The 26,018-nt window shown below is 46.2% G+C and overlaps 1 protein-coding gene across 4 annotated transcripts in view; it reads left to right on the top strand.

Moving 5' to 3' along the window:
* card14 (caspase recruitment domain family, member 14) overlaps window positions 1–26,018 on the top strand; it is a 98,428-nt gene that overhangs the window by 61,033 nt on the left and 11,377 nt on the right. For 3 of the 4 annotated variants that reach the window (XM_038777726.1, XM_038777727.1, XM_038777728.1), the window contains exons 11-17: window positions 485–615; window positions 1,321–1,409; window positions 4,467–4,545; window positions 9,880–10,069; window positions 14,311–14,434; window positions 20,273–20,516; window positions 25,305–25,368. In XM_038777726.1, coding sequence (XP_038633654.1) covers window positions 485–615; window positions 1,321–1,409; window positions 4,467–4,545; window positions 9,880–10,069; window positions 14,311–14,434; window positions 20,273–20,516; window positions 25,305–25,368 — 921 coding nt within the window. The remainder of the gene's footprint in view (window positions 1–484; window positions 616–1,320; window positions 1,410–4,466; window positions 4,546–9,879; window positions 10,070–14,310; window positions 14,435–20,272; window positions 20,517–25,304; window positions 25,369–26,018) is intronic. The other variant, XM_038777729.1, reaches the window with a different exon arrangement.

Raw genomic sequence — 26,018 nt, 5'->3', positions numbered from 1 at the left:
TGGAAGCCTACTTGTGACAATAATAAAGATTATTATTATTATTTATTGCTTTTTGATTATTTCAACTTGTTCTTCATTTATTTTCTTTTGCTTAATTTTAATTCAAAATCTCTGGTTGAAGTTGGAAGTTGTATAAGAGTATGTGAGGAAAGTTATTACCGGGACAATAACATGTAAAACCGCCAGAACTTTCCGGAACAGGCAGAAGTTATTGAGTCCCTCAAGCCTGGTCCATTAGATCTATTGACCTCGGTCCTGAAATTTCTAATTGACTGTGCATCCATGAGTCTTTCTGAGGAGAGAGTTTGAGATTGCTCCTATCCTTTGTATGGAAGAAGTGTTTATTGATTTCACAGCTAAATGGTCTCGCTGTAATTTTAAGATTTCATCGATTCATCCTGGAGTCCCAATGATTTGTCATGTGTCTGTCACGTAGCTGTGTGTTTAATTACTTTTCTGATTGGCCAGTTTGTTTCATTTACAGTTTTATACAAATCTAAAGAAAACGGAGAGCTGTGAGTCAGTGAGTAGTGTCAGCTCTTCATTTGTTGAGCCACCCAGCAAGGAATCTCTCTACAGACGCCAAACTGAAGATGCCATGGAAGAATCATTCAGGTGAGAGGGACAGCACACACACCCTTTCGAGGGCAGCCTCTATAAAAGACCATTACGTGGTGCTTTAAAGAACTTCCTTTCTGTGAGTCTATACTCACCATTGAATTAAGAGGACCGATGGATGATTACTTTATTCATTCTGGGGATGCGGGCATTGCTTGCCAGGCTGGAACTTATTGCCCTCCCTGGTTGCCCTGAGAAGGTGGTGGTGGGACTTCATCCTGAGTTGCTGCAGCCAGCGGTTTGGCACAGCTGAGTGGCTTCAGAGGACTGTGAAGGGTCAATCGGAGTCAGAAAAAGGTCAGACTGGGTAAAACCATGAGTTGCAATCCCTAAAGGGGGTTTATGACAATGCCACAACTTCATGGCCATTTCTAGAGAAGATTAAAATGGTGTTGATCAGCTGGCCTCCAGGTAGGGCCTACTATAATTCACCTCAATACACCCCATGAGCGGGGGAGAGAACCAGCCAGTGCTTTTATTTCTCAATACTATCTATGACATGCTGAGCCAGTCAATGGTCTACAAACACTCATCTTCTGGGCTCAAACATGAAGAGTGATCATTTGGATAAAGTAACAACCAGCAAAGAACACAACTCCTAAAAAAAGTGTCAACGTCTTCGGGAGGGAAAGGGCAAAAGAAAACTGGGAGGAGAAACCTTCTGTAGTACGGAACTCTAATCTTGTCTTTGTATTTTCACAGCAACAGATATTCTATTGATGACGATGCTTTCACATCAGTAGATGATTGCACAGATACTGACAGTTGCAATGAAAATATTCCTGATGTCAGTGAGTTTTCATTTTCTCATTCATGATCTGGGGTACAGTGCAAAATATGATGGAAATCTCAGCAACCTGATAATAAGGAATAATTCCATGCGCCACAGTGTTTATCAAAATTAAGACTGGCTGCTTCAAAGATGGTTTAATTTCTACCACAGGTACAATGCCATTCATTATGGCCACAGGTTTGAGCTTGCAGTTGGAGTGAACTGATGGTCATGTGAGGCACAGTTAATAATACGGTCCCCAAGTTGTTGATTGTAAAAAGTCTCCAGGACAAGCTTTGGCAGAGGGATTCGACCATGATTAGCTTAATCATGTTAATTTCCTCCTCTTCCCCACCATGGACTATTTTGCATTGTATGGCCCTGCAACTAGCAACCTAACACATTTCATCCAAATTATACCAACACATTCCAGACACTCAAACACAGGACCTCAACAGCTGGCACACCCACAACATCTTCCTAAATTGTTGACAGTTTATTTTTTGGAAGATGAGACCAGAGATAAAGTATATTTATGGGACAGTCTTATTTCTGTTCAATTCATCCTTCGTCATATTTTTCAATAGTTATTTCTCTAAATATTAGGCTGAAGGTAATATTATTTTCCATCCTGTTATGCTTGCTATAGGAACTGTAGCTATGAGTGACATCTACCTGTTTGCTGTTCTATCAGGAAATTCATCAAAAGTCTCCAAGGCTTAGTAGGGACAGCTACGTTACTTTCTCAATGGATGGAGTGAAATAAGATCAGAGAACTTAGTATTGAAGGTTTGCCCACAGTCCGAAGTGTCAAAGCCTGCAGTTGCATTGCCTTGTGTGTACCCCATCACCATCCTAGTGGAGGGAAATTGGTATTTAATGATTTGTTTTAGTTTAATTTGCACACAATGGTTAAAGTCTCAAATGAACACGATAAGAATTTAAGTTCAGATAATATATAGAATTTACATATCTTTCTGAACAGTTCATTTTTTGACCATAGGCCATGCACCATGCAGATCTGTGCTTAGTTTCTGGCAGCAGTCAAGATTCATTCATCCTGTGTCAGCCCCTTGTGCTGCTTTTGTTCCAAGCAGGTTATCAGATCAGTGGCTGACTACATGCTGGCAAGGGGTGACTCTTGGGGCATAGCAGATGGTGCCCAACAGGAACCAAGCACAGTTGAAGAGTTTGCATGCAGTAAAAGCCATGTTGCCTGGCAGAAATATCGCCAAGCGTGCTCAAGTAGCATTTGTGCTGGCTGGACCATTCAGGTGTGTAGCCTGGACGTGTGTCCAAATTTGTGGTTGTCTGCAGCGTAACTCGCATGAGGGTCCTGCCCTTACCACTACCTGAGTAGCAGGAAATAGAACAGGGGGAGAAAGATCAGCTTGAAGAGGAGGAGGAAACACACTTTTTCAACCTTCAATGGCTGTCTTAAAAGCTCATTTTGTAAAAATTAATTTATGGGATTTGCCCATTGCTGACTAGGCCAGCATTTATTGCCCATCCTTCGCTGCCCAACAGAAGATGTCGGTGAGCTGCCTTCTTCAACCGTTGCAGACCCTGAGATGTAAGTACATCAACAGTGCTGTTAGGGAGGGAATTCCAGGATTTTGACCCGGGGACAGTGAAGGAACGGCGATATATTTCCAAGTCAGGGTGGTGAGTGACTTGGAGGGGAACCTCCAGGAGGTGGGGTTCCCAGGATTCCGCTGCCCTTGTCCTTCTAGATGGTAGTGGTCGCGGGTTTGGAAGATGCTGTCTAAGTAGCCTTGGTAAGTTCCTGCAGTGCATCTTATAGCTGGTACACACCTCTGCTACTGTGTGCTGGTGGTGGAGGGAGTGAATGTTTCTGGAAGGGGTATCAATCAAGCGGGCTGCTTTGTCCTGGATGGTGTTGGGTTTCTTGAGTGTTGCGAGAGCTGCACTCATCCAGGCAAGTGGAGTGTATTCCATCACGCTCCTGACTTGTGGCTTGTAGGTGGTGGACAGGCTTAGGGGAGTCAGGAGGTGAGTTACTCAACTGTCTCTGACCTCTTGTAGTATTTATATGGCTAGTCCAGTTCAGTTTCTTGTCCACGGTAACCCCCAGGATGTTGATAGTTGGGGGGGGTTTGGTGATGGTAATATCATTGAGTGTCAAGGGATGACGGCTTTATTTTCCTTTATTGGAAAGTCTCCACACAGACAGTGACCCAGTGGGGAATCGAACCCGGGTCCCTGGAGCTGTGAAGCAACAGTGCAAACCACTGTGCTACCATGATGTTTGAGAGATATGTTGAACCGCTATATAAATACAAACGATTCCTTTCTTTCTTCGTATCTTCTGTACATTTTATCAAATTGCATTTTATGTCTTGAATCACTTTATGTAAATTGTGCACAACATGGATCCTACATCAATGCAGTGCTTCTTTCCTCCTGCTATCTTCCTAATTAGTTCTTCATCCTATCCTATCATCCAAGCTCCCTTTCTTTCAGCCACCCGCTAACCCATTTCACATTTTACTATTGATATCTACTGACTTAAGCTTGTGCAGCAGCTTTTCAAATGGAAAATTATAAAGATCACGTGAGGAATCATGAGCACAAACCCACATCCTTTCATGTTGCAATGCACCTCTGCACTTTCACCGCATTGCCCGTCTAATGATGTAGGCTTAACATTTCCAGATAACTTGTGTAATATATGGGTCTGCAATGAAACTAAAGTTTGAGAGAGACTTTCTGACCATGCTTCACAACATTTAAACTGTCAAATACCAATGAATAACAACTGATATTAATTATGTCAGAGTGGAATTTGCCTTCAAAGTCCGACCGAGAGCCAGCTGTAACATAATAGCCTTGCTAAAAATTGCAAAGGCTTTCACCATGTTGTGGATGCACATGCTTTGTAACAATTCAACTTAAAACTAAAGACAATATTACATTCAGATAGGTAACAGTAAAATTTATTTTTCACTTTGCAATTCAACTTCTACTTTAGAGAAATTGAACTGAGAATGTAAGTACAACATAGCATTTCATCATCAGCACAAATCATATCTAAATTGTGTCAAATTCATTTCAGTACCATTCAAAAAGCCTGAATCATCCCCTGAAAGCTTACTGTTTATGACTGGAGCCACGGCACCATGTGAACGAGACCGGTAAACAATACATTTTCATTTATTTAAGTAGATTCAATGTATTTTTTACAATTTTGTTTTCTTCAGTGTTGCTGAGGAGAGACAAAGAAATATTTTGCTTTAAATAGTTTAATAGCAGTATGCACTAAATATGTGCAGGTCACATCACCCCCACCTCCTCCCCCACATCCCTTTTCACTACTTGGGCAAAATGATTTTGCCCTCAATCTCAGGCGAACATTCTACATGGTTTCTGTAATGATATGTAGACAGACATTTAACTAAAGGGTTAATCACAACACCTAGCTGTGGAACTACCACTAGAGGGCACTACAAGACCCACTGTATAACTGAGCTCCCAGAAGCTCTGGGCGGAATTCTCCCCTCCCCCCCCCCCCCCCCCCCCCCCCCCTTCACGCCAGGTGGGAGAATCACCGGGGCGCCGAGTGAGTCCCGCCACGCCGCCCCGGCACCCACACGCGATTCTCCCACCCCCCCAAACCGGCGCGGCGAGATTCACGGCTGGCCGCTGGCCCCCGGATGGGCCGAGCGGCCTGCCCAACACGTCAGGTTCCTGCCGGCGCTGTCCACACCTGATTGCTGCCAGCGGGAACAGCATGGGAACGCTGGGGGGGGGGGGGGGGGGGGGCGGCCTGTGTGGGGGGGGGGGGGGGTTCTACCACCAGGGGGGGCCTCAATGGAGTCTGGCCCGCGATCGGTGCCCACTGATCGGCGGGCCGGCCTCTCTGAAGGAGGACCTCATTTTCTCTGCCACCTCGCAAGATCCATCCGACATCTTCTTGCGGGGCCGCCGCAGGGAGGACGGCAACCGCGCATGCGCGGGTTGGCACTGGCCAACCTGCGCATCGGCCGGTGACGTCATTTCCGCGGCGCCGCTTTTAAGCGGCGCCAAGGCCCGGTGCGTGTAAATGACGCAGCGCCGCTCCTAGCCCCCCAGGGGCGGGAGAATAGGGGGCTGGGTGCGGCTTCCGTCGCCGGAGTGAAGCACTCCGGTTTTCACTCCGCCGTCAGGACTTAGTCTCCCAATGGGAGAATTACGCCCTCTATCTCTCTCTCCACACAGGAGTAATCAGATAGCAGCAGTGTAGTAGAGGAAGATCACAGCCTAGACACCACGTGTAGCTTAGATACAGTTTGTACAGTTATTAATCCTTACTTTATTGCTAGAGTTAGTTCAGTGAAGCGTCAAACTCATTTATTAGTTTTATCATTACTTAATAAATTCTTTCAGTTTACTTCGAAGACTCGAGTGTTCTTCAACATCATCTACAGTTAGTAACGACATATATTACTTAAATCAAGTAATACAGCAGTTTCTTCATTTGTGCAGCTACTTAACCATGATATGGGTGTAACATATATGGATTTGTGCTATGAACGTGTCTAGAGACTGTCTAAATCTATTTATTCTATGTCCATCAGCAATCATATCATCCTTAGTGTAACGAATGTGCTCTATTATGATTCACCTCTCTGCCCTCTAGATTAAGGGTGCAATGGCATCGATGGCAAACCTGTGCTAACCTCCATTGCAATAAGTATTATCCCACAGTGCTGATATGACTGTGGGGTAATATTACTGACAGCTTAGCTCATTTGGTGGCATATTTATATTTATGATTTGGCCCGAGTGGACTGGAGCAGACACTTTTGGTAAATCTGTGACAGGAAAGTGGGCCACATTCAAGAAGGAAATGGGGAGAGTATAAGGCAAACATCGTCCCATAAAGAAAAAGGGTGTGACCAACAAATCCAGTAACCCTGGTTATTGAGGGATATACAACATTGGGTAAAAAGAAAAAGGGAGACTTATAGCAGATATCGTTGGCTCAAAACAGTAGAAGCACACAGTGGTTAGCTCTGCTGCCTCACAGGACCAGGGAAACGGGTTTGATTCGGCCTTGGTTCACTGTTTGTGTGGACTTTGTACGTTCTCTCTGTGTCTGCCTGGATTTCCTCCGGGTGCTCCGGTTTCCTCCCACAGTCCAAATATGTGCAGGTTAGGTGGATTGCCCATGCTAAATTGCTCCTTAGTGTCCAAAGATGTGCAGGTTAGGTGTATTGCCCATGCTAAATTGCTCCTTAGTGTCCAAAGATGTGCAGGTTAGGTGTATTGCCCATGCTAAATTGCTCCTTAGTGTCCAAAGATGTGCAGGTTAGGTGTATTGCCCATGCTAAATTGGTCCTTAGTGTCCAAAGATGTGCAGGTTAGGTGGGGGTACGGGGTTGGGGATAGGGCGAGGGAGTGGGCCTCGGTGGGGTGCTCTTTTGCAGGGTTGGTGCAGACTCAATGGGCCAAATAGCCTCCTTCTGCACTGGAGGGATTCTTTAGAGGTGTATACAATATGCAAGAGGAAATTTAGAAAGGAAATTGGGAAAGCAAAAGGTGAACATGAAAGGATACTGGAAGGAACAATAAAGGAAAATCCTAAATTGTTTTACAAGTGCATTAAGGGTAAAAGGATAACTGAGAAAAGAGTAGGGCCCATTGTGGACCACAGAGATTATTTATGTATAGAGGTTGGAGGTAGGGTTCTAAATTAATACTTTTTGTCGGTATTCACTGTGAGAGGGATGGTGTAGGTATAGAAATCAGGGAGTACGATTGTGGTAAAATTAAAGAAATTAACAAAGACAGAGAGGAGGTTCTGCGTGATCAGGCAGGCTTAAAAGCAGATAAATATCCAGGGCCAGATGAAATGTATCCCAGGCTGTTGAATAGGGCAAGAGAGGAAATAGCAGGGGAGCTGGCAATAATTAAAAATTCATCTCTAGCCACAGGAGAGGTGCCAGAGGACTCGAGGATAGCCATGTGATACCGTTATTCAAGAAGGGAGGAAGGGATAAACTAGGTAATTACAGGTCTGTCAATCTATCCTCCATGGTGGGGAAACTATTAGAAACAATTCTGAGAGACAGAATTAATCTGCATTTGGAGAGGCAGGGGTTAATCAAGAACAGTCAGCATGGTTTTTTTAAAGGGAGGTCACATCTGACAAATTTTCCAAAGAAAGTGAACAGATGTGTAGGTGAGGGAAATGCATTTAATGTAATCTACTTGGACTTCAGCAAGTCTTTTGATAATGTCCCAAATGGGAAACTGATAGTGAAGACCATGGGATCCAAGGAAATTTGGCAAATTGGATTCAGAATTGGCTGAGTGGCAGGAAGCAGAAGGTGATGGTCAAGGAGTGGTTTTCTGACTGGATGCCTGTGTCCAGTGGGATGCCACAAGGATCCATGTTGGGGTCTTTGCTGTTGTAGTTTATGTAAATGATTTAGCCATCAATGTAGGAGGATTTATCAATAAATTTGTGAATTATATTAAACTTCATAGGGTGATAAATAGTGAGGACGATAGCCTTAGATTACAGGAGGATATAGACGGGCTGGTCAGATGGGCTGATCAGTGACAAATGGAATGCAATCCGGATAAGTGTGAGGTGATGCACTTGGGCAGGACAAACAAGGCAAAGGAATACATAATGACCAGCAGAACCCTGGGGAGCACCAAGGGTCAGAAGGACCTTGGTGTGCATGTACACCGGTCCCTTCAGGTAGCAGGGTAGTTGTATACAGTGGTTAAGAAGGCATATGGTATATTTGCCTTTTTTAGCCGAGGCATAGCGTTTAAGAGCAGAAAATGTATAAAATGTTGGTTAGGCCACTGCTAGAGTATTATGTGCAGTTGTGGAATCCACATTACAGGAGGTGTATGATCGCATTGGAAAGGGTGCAGAGGTGATTTACCAAGATGTTGCCTGGGCTGGAGAGTTTTAGTTATGAAGAAAGTCTACCCAATCTGGAGTTGTTTTCCTTGGAGCAGAGGAGACTGAGGCGGGGGGGTGGGGGGACATGATTGTGATGTAAAACATTATGGGGGGTATAGATAGCATAGACAGGAAGAAAAATGTCCCCTTGGTGGAGAGATCAATGACCACGGGGCATAGGTTTAAGGTAAGGGGCAGGAGGTTTAGAGGGGACGTGAGTAAAAGGTTTTTCACCCAGAGGGTGGTGGGAGTTTGGAACCCACTGCCTGAAAAGGTGGTGGAGACAGAGACCCTCATAACAATTAATAAGTATTTAGATGTGTACTTGTGATGCCAAGACATACAAGGCTATTGGCCAAGTACTGTAAAATGGTGTTAGAATGGTTGTTTTTGACCGGAGCAGTCTGCTTGGGCCGAAGGCCCTTTTCTGTGCTGTAAACCTTAAGTCAGAAGTACTGCCGGGATTTGACCACACAATCCAACCTTCAATGTGGAGATCTCCCAGATCCACTATTTATTTAAAGATGTGTTTGGTAATATAATCTTAACTTTGCAAATTATACAATTCTTTATAGATCACGGCTGAGATTCTCTGGTCAGCGTTGCTGAAATCGCGTTCGCGATCGGCCAGAAAATCCCCATTTGTGCCAAAATCGGGGGAGGCGCCGCTTTTGCAATGCTTCGACCCCTCGAAAACGGCGTACTCGAAGAACGTGCCGCACGCCGTCGGGATGGCCTCAGGACATCACCTGAGACCCTCCCCCAATGGGCCGAGTTCCCGAAGGCGTGGAACACGTGTCTTTTTTCTCGTGAACCCGGCGTGACGGCTGCGGACTGAGTCCAGCGCCACCGCAGTCGTTGGGGGGGGGGCGTTCCGCGGGCAGGGGGGGATTTGGCGGGGGATGGGGCACTGGTGGGGGTGTTCCGGGGGTGGTAAGGCTGAGTACAGGGAGGGGCGGTTGCTGGCAGGCCGGGTCCGCGCGCTGCCGTCTCCATGAGCGTGTATTCTCCGGCCATATCCGCAGATGGGGCTTTACACTGCGTGCCTGCTAGCCCCTCACCAGACGGAGGATCGGTGCAGCTTTTGCGCCATTTCTTCGGGCGTAAAACACCACTGCTCCCACGCCGGCGTCAGCACTTAGTCTTCAAACCGGAGAATCCAGCTCCACATCTTCAATAAGTCTCACATTCAAAAAAAATCTTTTGTATCTGCCATGCTGCCAACTGAATGAGGAGCTCAGGAACCTCTCCAAAGATATTTGGGTCAGGCATATTGGGCAGTTTTGACAGAGATAATCCCTCGTGTTGCCAATTACACAGTTGGCCTTATATGGTACTATAACATCTCACATTCCATCAGTAATTTTGGTTTCCTTTGAAGAGCCTTACCCTCATTGTGAGAAAGTGAAAATACCTGACAACAGCTCTGTTTATATACTTGTTTATATTTTTGGGGTTTTGTTTATTATTGCAAAACATGAAGAGAAAGGAAAGCAATAGTTGTCAATTCTTCTCACTAGAATCAATTCTAATTCCTAAATTTCTTGCTTCCTGTTTTCCACAGGTGCTTCCTACAAGGACCTCCTCCAATGAAGTTGCTGAGCAGAATATCTTTATTTGAATTCAATGGTGATGGCATCCTGGAACAGATTGAAATAATTGGTGGCAATTCCACTGGAATATTCATTCACAAAACCAAACCTGGATCTCCAGCAAGTAATTGTGGCCTTGAGTCAGGGTTTCAGATCATGATGGTAGGGTTTTATCCATGCTGCAAAACGTTTTCCATCTGGGTGATTTGTTTTTGAAACCAAATTGAAGCGTGGAGGGGAAGGTGTTGTGCCTCAGAGATATGCAGAGATGACACCAGTTTCTCTGTCTAAACAGGGCTTGATTCAATGCTTCAAAATGTCTGCTCTCATGCTCGCTGCTTTCAATTTAGTTTTTCGTTCTCAGTCACGATGCCTAGGTTTAACCAACAGCACTTGGAGCAGAGAAGCGTCAACAGGCACACACAATCAAAGACCAAACAATTGCACAATTTAATAGAACAGCAAAGTTACACAGAGGACAAATCAATAGTGAGGCAGACACATCGAATGTTTTTTTTCCGCCGCTGTAAATGATAAGGTAGCTTGCTAGTGGCATCCTTATGATGGTCTTTATCCAATCTGTGGATCAACTTAATTGAATTTTCTTGGAATCATAGAATCCCCACAGTGCAGGAGGAGGCCATTCAGCCCATCGAATCTGCAATGACCCTCTGATAAAGCCCCCTACCAGGGACAATTCGCCCGCCTTATTCCCGTAATCTCATCTAACTGTTGTACTCTAATGGACAATTTAAGATAGTCAATCCATCTAACCTGCACATCTTTGGACTGTGAGAGGAAGCCAGAGCACCCAGAGGAAACACCCGCAGACACGGGGAGAATGTGCAAACTCTACACAGACAGTCTGCCAAGGTCAGAATCAAATCCAGGTCACTGGCACTGTGAGGTAGCAGAGCTAACCATTGTGCCCCCATATGCTCAAGTGGGCTAGACAGCTGGTTTGTGATGCAGAACAAGGCCAGCAACGTGGGTTCAATTCCCGTACCAACTTACCCGAACAGGCGCCGGAATGCGGCGACTAGGGACTTTTCACAGTAACTTCATACTTGTGATAATAGACGGTTATTATTATGACACTACTACTGAGCATTAATATATTCAGTTCGTGTAAAAGGTATCTTTTGATTTCCGTTGGTGTAAAATGAATTCCTGCATTATGTGTGATACATTTGTGACGTTTAACAGTAAAGTGTTAACAGTTCAGTTCTCTGGTGCTTCTTACCTTGGACCTGTCTGTTAGGGACGCCATCTTCATCTTGCACGTCTTTAACTGGCAGATATTTAAATGAATCATTACCTTGCCCTGTTAGCAATGAAGTACTGTGCAGCGGGATGGGATTTACAGAGAGGCACACAAAGGAGAGAGAAGTAAATAAGGAGCATGATAGGTCATGAAGTTAATGACACACTCTCAAAATCTGTTCTGGCTCTATACATTTCTAAATTATATAATTGTTGTTTATAAGGAGGTAAACATTTTAATTTTAAAGATTACAAATAATGATTTAATTTCCCCAGTTTGAGGCATTCTGATTAAGATTTTGGAGATAGACATTTATCAGTACCCGGTTTCATAGAATTCTTATGGTGCAAAAGGAGGCCATTCAGCCCATCGAGTCTGCACCAACCCTTCAAATGAGCACTCCACCTATGTCCACCACCACCCCCACCCTTCGCTATCCCTGAAACCCCATAACCTAACCTGCACATCCCTGGAAACTAAGGGGCAATTAACACGGCCAATCCACCAACCCTGTACATCTTTGGACTGTGGGAGGAAACCGGAGCACCCGGAGGAAACCCACGCAGACATGGGGAGAACATACAAACTCCACATAGTCAGTGACTCGAGGCCGGAATTGAACCTGGGACCCTGGAGCGGTGAGGCAGCAGCGTTTACCGCCGTGCCACTGTGACGCCCATTTCAGATGTGGGCAGCACGGCAGCACGGTGGTTAGCACAATTGCTTCACCGTGCCAGCATCCCAGGTTCGATTGCCAGCTGCTTGGGTCACTGCCTGTGTAGTGTCTGCACGTTCTCCCCGTGTCTGCGTGGGTTTCCTCCGGGTGCTCCGGTTTCCTCTCACAGTCCAAAGATGTGCAGGTTAGGTGGATTGGCCATGTTAAATTGCCCTTAGTGTCCAAAAAAGGGTAGGTGGGGTTAAGGGGATATGGTGGAGGTGTGGGGATAATGTGGAGGTGTGGGCATAGGTAGGATGCTCTTTCCAAGGGCCGGGGCAGACTCGATGGGCTAAATGGCCTCCTTCTGCACTGTAAATTCTATGATTCTATGAACCATACAAACATCACACATTAGGAGCAGGAATAGGCCATTCGGCCCCTCGAGCCTGCTCCGTCATTCAATAAATTCATGGATGATGTGATTGTGGCTTCAACTCCACATTCCTGCTGAACCCCCCCCCTCCGTCCCCGATAGCCTTTGAGCCCCTTGTTAGTCAAGAATCGATCTCCCTCTGCCTTAAAAACATCCAATGACCATTCCTCCACCACATCGCCAGAAAGCAAGCTCGAATGACACACAACTCCCCCACTGAGAGAAAACAAATCCTCTCCTCCCTGTCCCAAGCGGGAACCCGCAACCCCCCCCCCCCCCCCCCACCCCCCCCCCCCCCCCCCCCATTTTTAAACTGTTCCCCCTAATTTCAGTCCCTCCCATCAGGGGAAACCTTCCCTGCAGCATCCACCCCATCAAGCCCACTCACAATCCAAGACCCAAACTCTTCATTTTACCCGGGGTTGAACAGCATCTGGCAGCCATGAAGACGCATTACGTCTCCAGAACTGGGTGGCCTGCAATTAGGTTTGGGGAGAGGGGGTGGAGCAGGCCGGGTGAGCGGTGTTGTTGTTGGTCGGAAGAATGATAGCTGCAACCAGCTGGTGTCCTGCGCTTCTGGCAAAAGTGCAGCTGCGCATCCTGGCTCAACATGAATTTAAATATCCAACATGCCACATGTGTGTCCAGAAAATCTGATTTGGTGCCTGCTCCACTCCACTCAGGGCTAACCAGTTTCCCAGAGGAGGCTTAATGCAAGTGTTAGACGTGTCATTATCATCTGCATAGGGTGCCTCATTAGGCTGAAATCCTAACATCATCCAAGGCCGATATGCTGTGGATTGTTTTTTTAAAGTGTTCTTGGGTACTGCCATTTGGAAAATGGGTGCAATAATTTACTTGGTTTCTGAGCCACAGATGTAGGTGAGGTCCTGGGTTCAGTTTCCAGGGTGTGTTAAGTTAATTAATTTGGCAGTAGGGTCTTGAGAATTAAACGCACTACCTCCAGAGTGAGGCAAGTGAAAAAGGCTGATGTCCAGCTCCATGCTACACAATGAATGTGTGGGTGGACACTGGTTGAGGATAATAATACTCTCAAAGCTCAACACCATGCAGGACAAAGCAGCCCACCCGATTGGCACTCCATTCACCACCTTCGACACTCGCTCCCTCCACCATCGACGTACAGTGGCAGCAGTGTGTACCATCAACAAGATGCACTGCAGCGATTTACCAAGGCTGCTTTGGCAGCCACTTCCAAACCCACAGCCTCTACCATACAGAAAGACATGAGCAGCAGGTGTATGGGAATACCACCGCCTGCACGTTCCCCTCCAAGCAGAACACCATCCTGACTTGGAACGATATCGCCGGCCGTTGCTTCCCCGTTGCTGGGTCAAAATCCTGGAACTGCCTAATTGCCCTGTGGGTGTACCTACCTTCGCCACCTGGACTACAACCTTTCAAGAAGATGGCTCACCACCACATTCTCGAAGGCAATTCAGGATGGGCAATAAAAGGGGGCCTGGCCAGCAATGCCTTCATTGCATGAAAATTATTGTAAGAACGACAGTCTGAGATAGTCTGCCAACCCACATTATTCAAGAAGACATATGAATAATGACTGCAGGAGTGAGGTCCCAAAGTGCAATCATCGCCCATGGAGTGAGTTAATGCCTTCAGGAAAAGAGGAGGATAAAAAAACTATTGCTACTTTCAAACCGTAGCTGAAGTAGAAATACGTTCCCTTTCACCAACTCTCATTTTTACATATCCGTCAATACACTTCTAAGTTCTGACTTGTTCTTGAAATGTTGACATTGACTACGCCTTTGCATAGTAATTTATTTGTGACAGTAGGTCAATGACACAGTGACAAGGCTATAGAGATGTTGTACACGTCTTTGTAACTTTTCTCACTTTTGCAGTGTCGCCTTTTCAGATTATTTCACACCTTTCCATTCCATCACTGACATCTTGTAACCAAATGGTGGGTAACAACGCTCAACAATTATGTTGGAGAGGGGATTGTTTGGCTGTGTTGGACCTGATGTCTCTCTGAAAGACTATTGACACTGATGAATTCACAGGTAGAATATAATGGAAAAGAGCCAAAGAAGACAGTGCTTGAGGATGCCAGTTTAGAGGAGGCTGTTTGGACCTTGAAACAAATCAAAGGGATGTGTTGTTTGGCTATCAGGCGCAAAGGAGACGGTGAGTTCCACTACAAATGGAATAACTGTTCAAACAGTCAATGGGGATATTAAGGGAACTATGCAATGTGTTCAAACATAGTCAAGTATACCTTCAATGATTTCAGAAAATATTAAATTGTTGACATTTTATCAAGAAAACCGTTACAAGACTGTCACTGGGCCCTTCTCAAAAAAGATTACCAATTAATGTTGTTCCGTTATGATTTTCTCATTTCAATTTGAATTGGGTAAGATTATCAGATTTGCTATGGGGCAGCACGGTAACATGGTGGTTAGCATAAATGCTTCACAGCTCCAGGGTCCCAGGTTCAGTTCCCGGCTGGGTCACTGTCTGTGCGGAGTCTGCACGTCCTCCCCGTGTGTGCGTGGGTTTCCTCCGGGTGCTCCGGTTTCCTCCCACAGTCCAAAGATGTGCGGGTTAGGTGGATTGGCCATGATAAATTGCCCGTAGTGTCCTAAAAGTAAGGTTAAGGGGGGGGGGGGGTTGTTGGGTTACGGGTATAGGGTGGATACGTGGGTTTGAGTAGGGTGATCATTGCTCGGCACAACATCGAGGGCCCAAGGGCCTGTTCTGTACTGTACTGTTCTATGTTCTATGCTTGTTTGGTTAGTTATTGCAGCTAGCAATGTAATAAAACACCAACGTATATTCGTATACCGCCTTTTATATAATAAAACATCCCAAGGCACGTCGCAGGAGCATCCATTATAAAAGGAAAAATAACATTGAGCCACATAAGGTGATATTAGGACAGATGATAAAAAGTTTGGTCAGAGGTTTTATGGGGTATCTCTTAAAGGAGGAAAGTGAAGGCGGGAGCCACTGAGATGTAGGGGGGAATTCCAGAACTCAGGCCTGAGGCAATTTGAAAGAAGGATGAGAATTTTAAAGTCAAGGCGTTGCTTGACCATGAAGCCAATTAAATCAGTGGGTGCAGGGGGAGATAGGTTTTTAAAATTCATTTTTACATGAAGCGGGGAGTGGCTGAGCCAGCATTAATTGCCCCTGAGAGAGTGCTGATGAACTGCCTTCTTCAACCACTACATTCCCTGAGGTACAGCTACACCCAGTTTTGTGAGGGAGGGAGCTCCAGGATTTTGACTCAGCGATAGTGAAGGAACGGTGATATATTTCCAAGTCAGGATGGTGGGTGGCTTGGAGGGGGACTTCCAGGTGGTGGTGTTCAGGTATCTGCTGCTCTTGTCCTTCCAGATGGTAGTGGTCGTGGGTTTGGAAGGTGCTGTCTAAGGAGCGTTGGTAAGTTCATGCAGTGCATCTTGTAGCTGGCACTGCTGCCACTGTTCAAATGTTTGTGGAAGAGATGCTAATCAAGCGGACTGCTCTGTCTTGGATGGTGTTGAACTTCTTGTGTTGTTAGAACTGCAGTCATCCAGGCAAGTGCAGATTATCCCATCACGCTCCTGACCTGTGCCTTGTAGATGATGGACAAACTTTGGGGAGTCAAGAGATGAGTTACTCAATGCAGAATTCCCAGCCACTGACATGCTCTTGTAGCCACAGCATTTAAATGGTAGTCCAGTTAACTTTCTAGTCAATGGTAACTCCCAGGATGTTGGCAGTGGGGATTCAGCGATGGTAATACCATTGAAGGTCATGGGGTGATGGTTGGATTCACTCTTGTTGGAAATGGTTATTGCTTGGCACTTGTGGGGCGCAAATGTTACTTGCCACTTGCCAGCCCAAGCCTTGATATTGCACAGGTCTTTCTGCATTTGGATAGGGACTGCTTCAGGGTCAGAGGAATGCGAATGGTGCTGAACTTTACACAATCATCATAGAACATCCATAATTCTGACTCCTTGATGCCACACTTGATCAAATGCTGCTTTGGTGTCGAGGGTGGTCACTCACCTTTGGAGTTCAGCTCTTTCATTCAAATTTGGATCAAGACTGTAATGAGGTCAGGAGCAGAGTGTCCCAGACGGAACTCAAATGGTGCATCAATGAGCAGGTTATTGCTGAGTAAGTGCCATTTGATGGCACTGTCAATGACACTTCCAATCACTTTGCTGAAGATCATGAGTAGACTGATGGGGTTTGGTAGACAGGATGTACTTGGGCTAGCGATTTAAATGCTGTGGCTACAAGAGCAGGTTAGTGGCTGGGAATTCTGCATTGAGTAACTCATCTCTTGACTCCTGAAAGTTTGTCCATCATCTACAAGGCACAGGTCAGGAGCGTGATGGGATAATCCGCACTTGCCTGGATGACTGCAGTTCTAACAACACAAGAAGTTCAACACCATCCAAGACAGAGCAGTCGGCTTGATTAGTATCTCTTCCACAAACATTTGAACAGTGGCAGCAGTGCGATCTACAAGGTGCACTGCATGAACTTACTCTTACAGCACTCTTCATTGAACCAGGGCTAATCCCTGAGCTTGGTGGTAATGGTAGAGTGGGGGATATGCCGGGCCATGAGGTTACAGGTTATGGTTGAATACAATTCAGCTGTTGATGGCCCTCAGTGCCTCAGGAAGCCCAGTTTTGAGTTGCTAGATTGTCATTGGCAAATAGGGTTAAGAAAAATCCCAAGGCTTTTTACACGTACATAAAGAGCAAGAGGGTAACCAGGGAAAGGGTTGGCCCACTGAAGGACAGGGGAGGGAATCTATGTGTGGAGCCAGAGGAAATGGGCGAGGTACTAAATTAATACTTTGAATCAGTATTCACCGAAGAGAAGGAATTGGTGGATGTTGAGTCTGGAGAAGGGTGTGTAGATAGCCTGGGTCACATTGAGATTCAAAAAGACGAGATGTTGGGCGCCTTGAAAAATATTAAGGTGGATAAGTCTCCAGGGCCAGGTGGGATCTACCCCAGAATACTGAAGGAGGCTAGAGAGGAAATTGCTGAGGCCTTGACAGAAATCTTTGGATCCTCACTGTCTTCAGGTGATGTCCCGGAGGACTGGAGAATAGCGAATGTTGTTCCTTTGTTTAAGAAGGGTAGCAAGGATAATCCAGGGAACTACAGGCCGGTGAGCCTTACATCAGTGGTAGGGAAATTACTGGAGAGAATTGTTTGAGACAGGATCTACTCCCATTTGGAAGCAAATGGACGTATTAACGAGAGGCAGCATGGTTTTGTGAAGGGGAGGTCGTGTCTCACTAACTTGATAGAGTTTTTCGAGGAGGTCACAAATATAGTTGATGCAGGTAGGTCAGTGGATGTTTTCTATATAGACTTTGACAAGGTCCCTAATGGCAGACTGGCACAAAAGATGAAGTCACACGGGATCAGAGGTGAGCTGGCAAGATGGATACAGAACTGGCTAGATCATAGAAGTCAGAGAGTAGGAATGGAAGGGTGCTTTTCTGATTGGAGGGCTGTGACTAGAGGGGATCCACAGGGATCAGTGCTGGGACCTTTGCTGTTCGTAGTATATATAAATGATTTGGAGGAAAATGTAACTGGTCTGATTAGTAAGTTTGTGGACGACACAAATATTGATGGAATTGAGGATAGTGATGAGGACTGTCAGAGGATACAGCAGGATTTTGATTGTTTGAAGACTTGGGCGGAGAGATGGCAGATGGAGTTTAATCCAGACAAATGTGAGGTAATGCATTTTGGAAGATCTAATACAGGTACGGAATATACAGTGAATGGTAGAACCTTCAAGAGTATTGACAGTCAGAGCGATCTAGGTGTACAGGTCCACAGGTCACTGAAAGGGGCAACTCAGGTGGAGAAGGTAGCCAAGAAGGCATACGGTATGCTTGCCTTCATTGGCCGGGGCATTGAGCATAAAAATTGGCAAGTCATGCAGCTGCATAGAACCTTCGTTAGACCACACTTGGAGAATAGTGTTCAATTCTTTTTTTATTTAAAATTCAGAATACCCAATTTTTGTTTTCCAATTAAAGGGCAATTTAGCATGGCCAATCCACCTAACATGCACATCTTTGGGCTGTGGCGGTGAAACCCACGCAGACATGGGGAGAATGTGCAAACTCCACACGGACAGTGACCCAGGGCTCGGATTCGAACCCGGGTCCTCAGCGCCACTGTGCCACATGCCACCCTAGTGTTCAATTCTGGTTGCCATGCTACCAGAAGGATGTGGATGCTTTAGAGAGGGTGCAGAAGAGAGTTACCAGGATGTTGCCTGGCATGGAGGGCATTAGCTATGAGGAGAGGTTGAATAAACTCGGTTTGTTCTCACTGGAACAACGGAGGTTGAGGGGCGACCTGATAGAGGTCTACAAAATTATGAGTGGCAAAGACACAATGGATAGTCAGAGACTTTTTCCCAGAGTAGAGGGGTCAATTACTAGGGAGCGTAGGTTTAAGGTGCAAAGGGCAAGGTTTAAAGGAGACGTACGAGGCAAGTTTTTTACGCAGAGGATAGTGGGTGCCTGGAACTGACTGCCGAAGGAGGTGGTGGAAGCAGGGACGATAGCGACGTTTAAGGGGCATCTTGACAAATACATGAATAGGATGGGAATAAAGGGATACGGACCCCGGAAGTGTAGAAGATTTTAGTTTAGACGGGCAGCATGATCGGCACAGTGTTGGAGGGCCGTAGGGCCTGTTCCTGTGCAGTATCTTTCTTTGTTCTTTATTCTTTAGATCTGTTCAAAATCTATCCCTTCTAACACTGTGGTAGTGCCACATGATTTAATGGAGGGTATACTCAATGTGAAGACAGGTCTTCAACTCCACAGGGACTGTGCGGTGGTCACTCCTATCATTACCAGATGACATTAGTGGCTGACGTTGGAACCCATGCTGTCTGCAGTCTTGGAGATAATATTTACAACTTGGATTATTTTGTCAACCAAAAGAGACCATATGGCGGTCAAAGGCAGAAGAAAATCTGGAAATAAATTATAATGACGAGGGGCTTTTCACAGTAACTTCATTGAAGCCTGCTTGTGACAATAAGTGGTTATTATATTATATATTAATGACTGTGTTGAAAAACAGAATTTGGAGCAAAGTGTTTGAAAGCTTTTTGAGCGGGATTAACTAGTCCACATTATTGAAGTTTAAATCTGTACCACAACAATTAAAAAAATAAAATCTCTGGAGCATAGATACATTGGTAGGGGAAAAAATCACAAGTTTAAATCCAGGGTTTGATTGGTATTGTGTAGTAGTCCCATGCATTTCAAAGGACCATGATCTCCCTAAATCAATTTTGAAGTTTTCTTTTAACCCCCTCAACGCCAGCCCTATCAAACTGAATTTTGCTCTATGAATTTACAAACATTAGGGAATTAAAATGGGGACAGGAGGTTGTTGTAATTGTTGGAGCAAGTGAATGATTTTCACTCAGACACCATAGGTGGGGTTCTCCGTCCCACCAGCCCAGTTTTCCGCGTGGCGCGCCCCCACCGGCAATTCTCCGTTCCTGCAGCCGGCCAATGGGATTTGCCATTGGGGCCACCACCAAAACGTTGGGAGAGGACGTGGGTGCGCTGCCGGTGAAGTGGAGGATCCTGCCAACTGAGAATCCGCTGGATCATTTTCATGACGGTCCCAGCTATTGAGTCAAAGTTCTAGCACCTGGGCAGCAAATCACATTGCATATGGTAGGTATGGTAACTCTTAGGACCTTTCTTGTACCACATCAAATTATTTGCTCTAATTTATGTATTTTCCCCAGATAGAGAAAAATGAGAAATATGACAGTGAATCGGGAATATTTCGTCTGAAGTATTTGTTTTTCCCTCTCAACCATCATAATGAAATTTAATCAAAAATCTTAAACCTCCCGTAATTTTGTATCTTGGGTTGAATGTCTACATGTTGAGGTGAAACTGTGGCTGAGAAAACATGATAATGCAAAGTATATGTTTTGTTTAATCAGCTTATCAAACATTGGTGGAAAATATTGAGAAGAAGATTTCGACCTCTGGCGATTCGTTCTACATCCGAGTCAATGTTACATTTGATAAGGAAAATGGAGCTATGGGCGGATTTACTATCCAGTGCAATGAAATCCTGCACATCACTGACACCGTGCACAGAGGCGGCAGTGAGTGGAAAGCATTCAGAGTGAATCCCAACACAATGGCTGACATGGATGGTGGCGCCATTCCAAATTACTACCGGTAAGCACGTAACATTGACAGAGATCTCAGTGCCGGGAACCCAGACTTCTGATTTGAACCACGGTCAATGTATTTTATTTAGACCGTTGCAGCTCTTGTGGAAATATAAGGGCAGCATGGTAGCATAGTGGTTAGCACTATGGCTTCACAGCACCAGGGTCACAGGTTCGATTCCCGGCTTGGGTCACTGTCTGTGCGGAGTCTGCACTTTCTCCCCGTGTCTGTGTGGGTTTCCTCCGGGTGCTCTGGTTTCCTCCCACAAGTTCCGAAAGATGTGCTGTTAGGTAATTTGGACGTTCTGAATTCTCCCTCTTGTGTACCCAAACAGGTGGCGGAATGTGGCGCCTAGGGTCTTTTCACTGTAACCTCATTGCAGTGTTAATGTAAGCCTACATGTGACAATAAAGATTATTATTATTAAATAAATGCGGAAGATCAGTTTCATACATATCATCCAATAAATGTTGATGTCTTGCAAGCTGGTTGGAACAAGTAATTCTCTGACTCCCCGTCTGGTCAGGGAATCCCGGGGGGGACGGGGACGGGGACGGGGGGGGGGGGGGGGGGACGAATCCCACCCAGCCACGCCGACGCCGGCTGCCGTATTCTCCGGCAAATTTTTTCGACCTGGGCAGCTTGATGTATTCTCAGCTTATAGTCCCCTCAACTCCTTATCAACCGATCAGGTTTAAGGACAGGGACTGTCGGAGACACCCACTCTGAAAACTGCACCGATTATACCCAGCACTTCTAATCTCTTTAGCCTGCTTCAACATTTTGATGAAATGTGTGTGGCACCAGTCTGGCTCTGAAGAACTTGGTGATGAATTAATGTGTATTTTTGTTTTACTCCCTTAATCCGTCCCAGTTTTATGTGGAAGACATCTCGGAGAGGGCAGCACGGTGGCGCAGTGGTTAGTGATGCTGCCTCACGGCGCCGAGGTCCCAGGTTCGATCCCCGCTCTGGGTCACTGTCCATGTGGAGTTTGCACATTCTCCCCGTGTTTGTGTATGCTTTATCCCCACAACCCAAAGATGCGCAGGGTAGGTGAATTGGCCATGCTAAATTGCTCCTTAGTTGGAAAAAATAATTGGGTACTCTAAATTTGTTTTTAAAAAGACATCTCGGAGAACACCGACAGATATTTTGAAGATTTCTTGCCAGTTGGGCCTAATCTTCTGTAACCAGTCTCTTCCCAACTTACTGGGCCTATGTTCTTCCACGGCAACCCAAGGCTGATTGGCCTCCTGCCCTCTATATGCCACTGGGGTTTTGGTTATTCCAAGGATCTTCAAAGTCTTCTTCAGAGTTCTTCTCCGCTATGTTCAGTGGTGCTGTGAATTGCTGCTGATGCTGTTTTTATTTTATATGTGCTTGTATGTTCCCCCTTCGATTGCAGCAGAAGCACACTGTGGTAGTATGACTAGGGGTATTACGGTACCTGGGAGTGTGAGCTGCCATTGGTGCAGAGGGCTCGCTGCCCATTGGCCCAGGTATCATTTTCTCCGTATTCCTATTGGCTAAGAGGAAGGTAGCTCCGCCTATGAGGCGGGGTATAAGAACCCGTGTGCCCCAGCAGCCAGGCCATTTCTGTACATCTGCTGTCAGGCTCACTTCTTCCTTTCGTTTCGGACTTCACCTACGTTTCGTGTCCATTGATTGTGCATCACACACAAACTCCTGAACATGACAGGCCCCCCTTGCAATGATAGCAGTGCACCTCGGATTCATTTTGACATTCCGATTCTTTCCCACTCCTTGTGCTCTGGTCCTGTACAGAGGACTGTGTCTGGCTCTGAGCTGTGTTTGTTGATCCTACCGCAGACCTCGTATCATACTTGACGAACCTCCCCTTCGAGAAGCTCAGTGGCACCTTTTTCGGTGCACTCCGTTGCCTGGGCTATCTGGATTGCTTTTTCCAACATAATTGTGGTCCCCATCAGAAGCTTCTTCTGGATATTAAGGTTATGGATCCCACAAACCAGCCGGTCATGCAACATGTTGCTAAGAGCGGTCCCAAACTCTCAGTGCTCAGCAAGCTGACGAGGCCTGGCTATGAAGGCTGAGATGGACTGTTCATGGTCCCTTCCTGCAGAGTTAAACTGATAGGGCTGGATTTTCCGATTTTCCGATCGCAGATGTTGAAAACGCGTTCGGCGATCGGCCGGAGAATCCCTGTTTATGCCGGAATCGGGGGAGGCGCCATTTTTACGATGCTCCGCCCCCTCAAAGGCGGTTTACTTGGGGCGTACACCACATGCCATATGGACGGCCTCAGGATGTTACCTGAGGCCCTTCCCCGATGCTCCGCCCTTGATGGGCCGAGTTCCGACGGCGTGGAACATGTATTCTCACACCTTTAGGGGACCTCGCGTGGCAACTGCGGACTGGGTCCAGCACTGCTGCAGTCGGGGGGAGGGGGGGGAGCTGTTCCGCTGGCAGTGTGGCCTTCGTCAGGGGCTGGGGGGACTGGTGGCGGGTGGTCTGGGGTGGCAAGGCTGGTCTCAGGGGGGGGCAGTTTTTGGCAGGCCGATGTCATGTTGGACGGCTCGGCTGCTGCAGGCCGCCGCCGCGTGCGCATGCGCGGTCACGAACCCGGCCATTCTCTGGCCATATCCACAGGTAAAGCCGGGGACTTTACACTGCGCGGCTGCTAGCCCCCCACTGGATGGAGGATCGTGCGGGGGTGGCTCCGACTTTCTGGTCAGAACATCAGAAATCCAGCCCATAACGTTGGAGGATAATTGAGGGCTTTGAGTTGGAATGTTCTTTAACCAATTTCACTATCTGGTCAAAATTCATTGAGTGGGGTGCCTCCGGGAACGTGAGATTCCTAATCAAATTATACATTTGGGGTCCACAAACTGTCAGAAGAATCACCTTCTGCTTGTCCTCACCTGTGATCTCATTAGGGGTAAAGACGAGCGGGAGCAGTTCAATGTACTGACTCCAAACTCAACCCCTTAGTCGAAGGGGTCTAGTTTTCCAATTAAAGGCATTTCCACTCGCGGATTAAATTATTCCAACTCTTACTCGGGCCTCTCTACTTTCTCAACTATTCCTCCCTCCCTCGCCTCCCCTCGATTCACGACGACTGTCACTGCGATTGAAAACCTTTACCTTGTCACCAATGTAGTGGCTCGAGACATGGGCAGCACGGTTGCACAGTGGTTAGCACTTTGGCTTCACAACGCCGGGGTCCCAGGTTCAATTCTCTGCTGGGTCACTGTCTGCGCGGAATGGCACCACCCCCGTGTGTGCGTGGGTTTCCTCCGGGTGCTCCGGTTTCCATCCACGGTCCAAAGACATGCAGGTTAGTGGGGATTGGCCATGCTAAATTGCCCTTTGTGTCCAAAAAGGTTAGGAGGGGTTATTGGGTTAGGGGAATAGGGTGGAAGTGAGGGCTTAAGTGGGTCGGTGCAGACTTGATGGGCCGAATGGCCTCCTTCTGCACTGTATGTTCTATGTATACACTAGATGCTTTCTGTAATAAACAATGGGGTTTATTGATGAATGTCGAAGGAATTGATGAAGCAGACATAGAACACTATACAACAGGTCTTTACACTTCAGCACCCTGGTCCACACTGCCCGAGCTCTTGTTCTCAGGCTCTGCACAAACTCCGCATTGGCCAGGTTTTGTGCGCTCCCATGCGATCGGCCCTAAACTGGTCAAGTGGTCCATAGAGCCTGCCCCCTTAAAGGGGCTTAATTGTCACACCTTTGTTGCATGAACACCCATAAGAGATGTTAATTTAGTAATTGGCTGCAAGGAGGTGCATCACTCGGGTTGACCCACATAATAAACCTTCCTGTTCTCTTTTTAAAAAATTCAGAGTACCTAATTCATTTTTTCCAATTAAGGGGCAATTTAGCGTGGCCAATCCACCTACCCTGCACATCTTTGGGTTGTGGGGGCGAAACCCACGCAAACACGGGGAGAATGTGCAAACTCAACACGGACAGTGACCCAGAGCCGTGCTGCCCTTCCTTCCTGTTCTCTTTATAAGTTTGGAACTTATGGTGCAGTGAATCTAGGACTCGTTATTCTGGAATGGTGCTTTAAGTTTGTTTTCCTCGACCAACAGTTTCTGAATTTACTGATGTGATTATGTCATATATTGTGTGGCTGGAGACACTTGAGGCTTAAACTTGACCTAGCTTACAAGACATTCAAATATTTCCACACCCTAGCACTCAACCACATTGTTTATGTACCAAAACTATAAACAAATCAATTAAAGCTTAGCAAATAATGCAGTTGGCAAAACCAACCACTTGGTGAATCATACAAACATTTTTAGTAATTATTCTGTGGTGAGTTGTAGAGGGTGTAGGACCTCACGGCACCAAGGATCCGGGTTTGATCCCGGCCCCATGTCACTCTCTGGGTGGAGTTTGCACACTCTCCCTGTCTCTGCGTGGGTTTCATCCCCACAACCCAAAGATGTGCAGGGTAGGTGGATTGGCCACGCTAGATTGCCGCTGAATTGGAAAAAAAAATTAGGCACTTTAAATTTATAAATAAAATTTTTAAAAATATGTTGTGGAAAAGTAGGATGACTTTAATTAGTCTTCATTAGTTTAAAAAATGAGGCTCTCTATCTAAACCATCTTTATAGTATTGGATACCTCAATCCTGTTAGGAATCACATGCGTAAAAAAACCCCAGGTTGAGTCCATATTGAGTTAGCTACTGCTACTGGGGAAACTCTCCATGATTCCTAGTTCTGAAGAATCTTATTTATCCATTTTCTGTCAGCTAAAGATGTCTTATTTCTGTTTAGGGCTCAGCAACTGTTGATTGGGATGATTCAGAACATGGCGCAACAGATTCCATCAATTAAAAAGGTGAGTTGCTTAAGACTAATAAAATACATTTTAAAAGGGCTCACAGTGATGAGATTTTACCAGCAAAGGGAGCAAGGTGGATTGGAAACCCATTAAGAATTTTTACAACGCAAATGTGGAGAAGGTGCGGAGCTGGGTCAGAGGGGTTGATTCCCAGTGGCTCAGAATGGAGGAGAGTTTGTGCAGGAGGTCGGGATTGAAAGCACTAGCAACAGTGCCGCTCCCAATAGCCCCGGGGAAATACTCAGGGAGTCCGGTAATAATAGCTTCATTGAGAATTTGGAGGCAGTTTCGCCAACACTTCGGGTTGGGGGCAGGGACAAGGGAAATGCCGATTGGGGGGAACCACAGATTTGAGCCAGGGAAGTGGGACAGAAATTTTCGGATATTGGGAGGAAAGGGGATTAAGACGTTAAAAGATTTGTTTCTTGGGGTTTGGTTTGCAGGATTGAAGGAGCTGGGAGCAAAGTATGGGCTGGAGCAGGGGAACATGTTTAGATACATGCAGGTTCGAGATTTTGCCAATAAGGAGATACCGAGCTTCCCGGAGGAGCCGGCCTCCACATTGCTGGGAGGAGGTGCTGAAGAGAGGGGGACTGGAGAAGGGGGTAGTGTCAGCGGTTTACGGAGCTTTTTGGAAGAGGAGAAGG

The sequence above is a fragment of the Scyliorhinus canicula genome, chromosome 18 (assembly GCF_902713615.1).
Source record: "Scyliorhinus canicula chromosome 18, sScyCan1.1, whole genome shotgun sequence".
NCBI lineage: Eukaryota > Metazoa > Chordata > Chondrichthyes > Carcharhiniformes > Scyliorhinidae > Scyliorhinus > Scyliorhinus canicula.
Note: the sequence above shows the minus strand (reverse complement) of the source record. Positions and strands in the feature narration are given on the sequence as shown.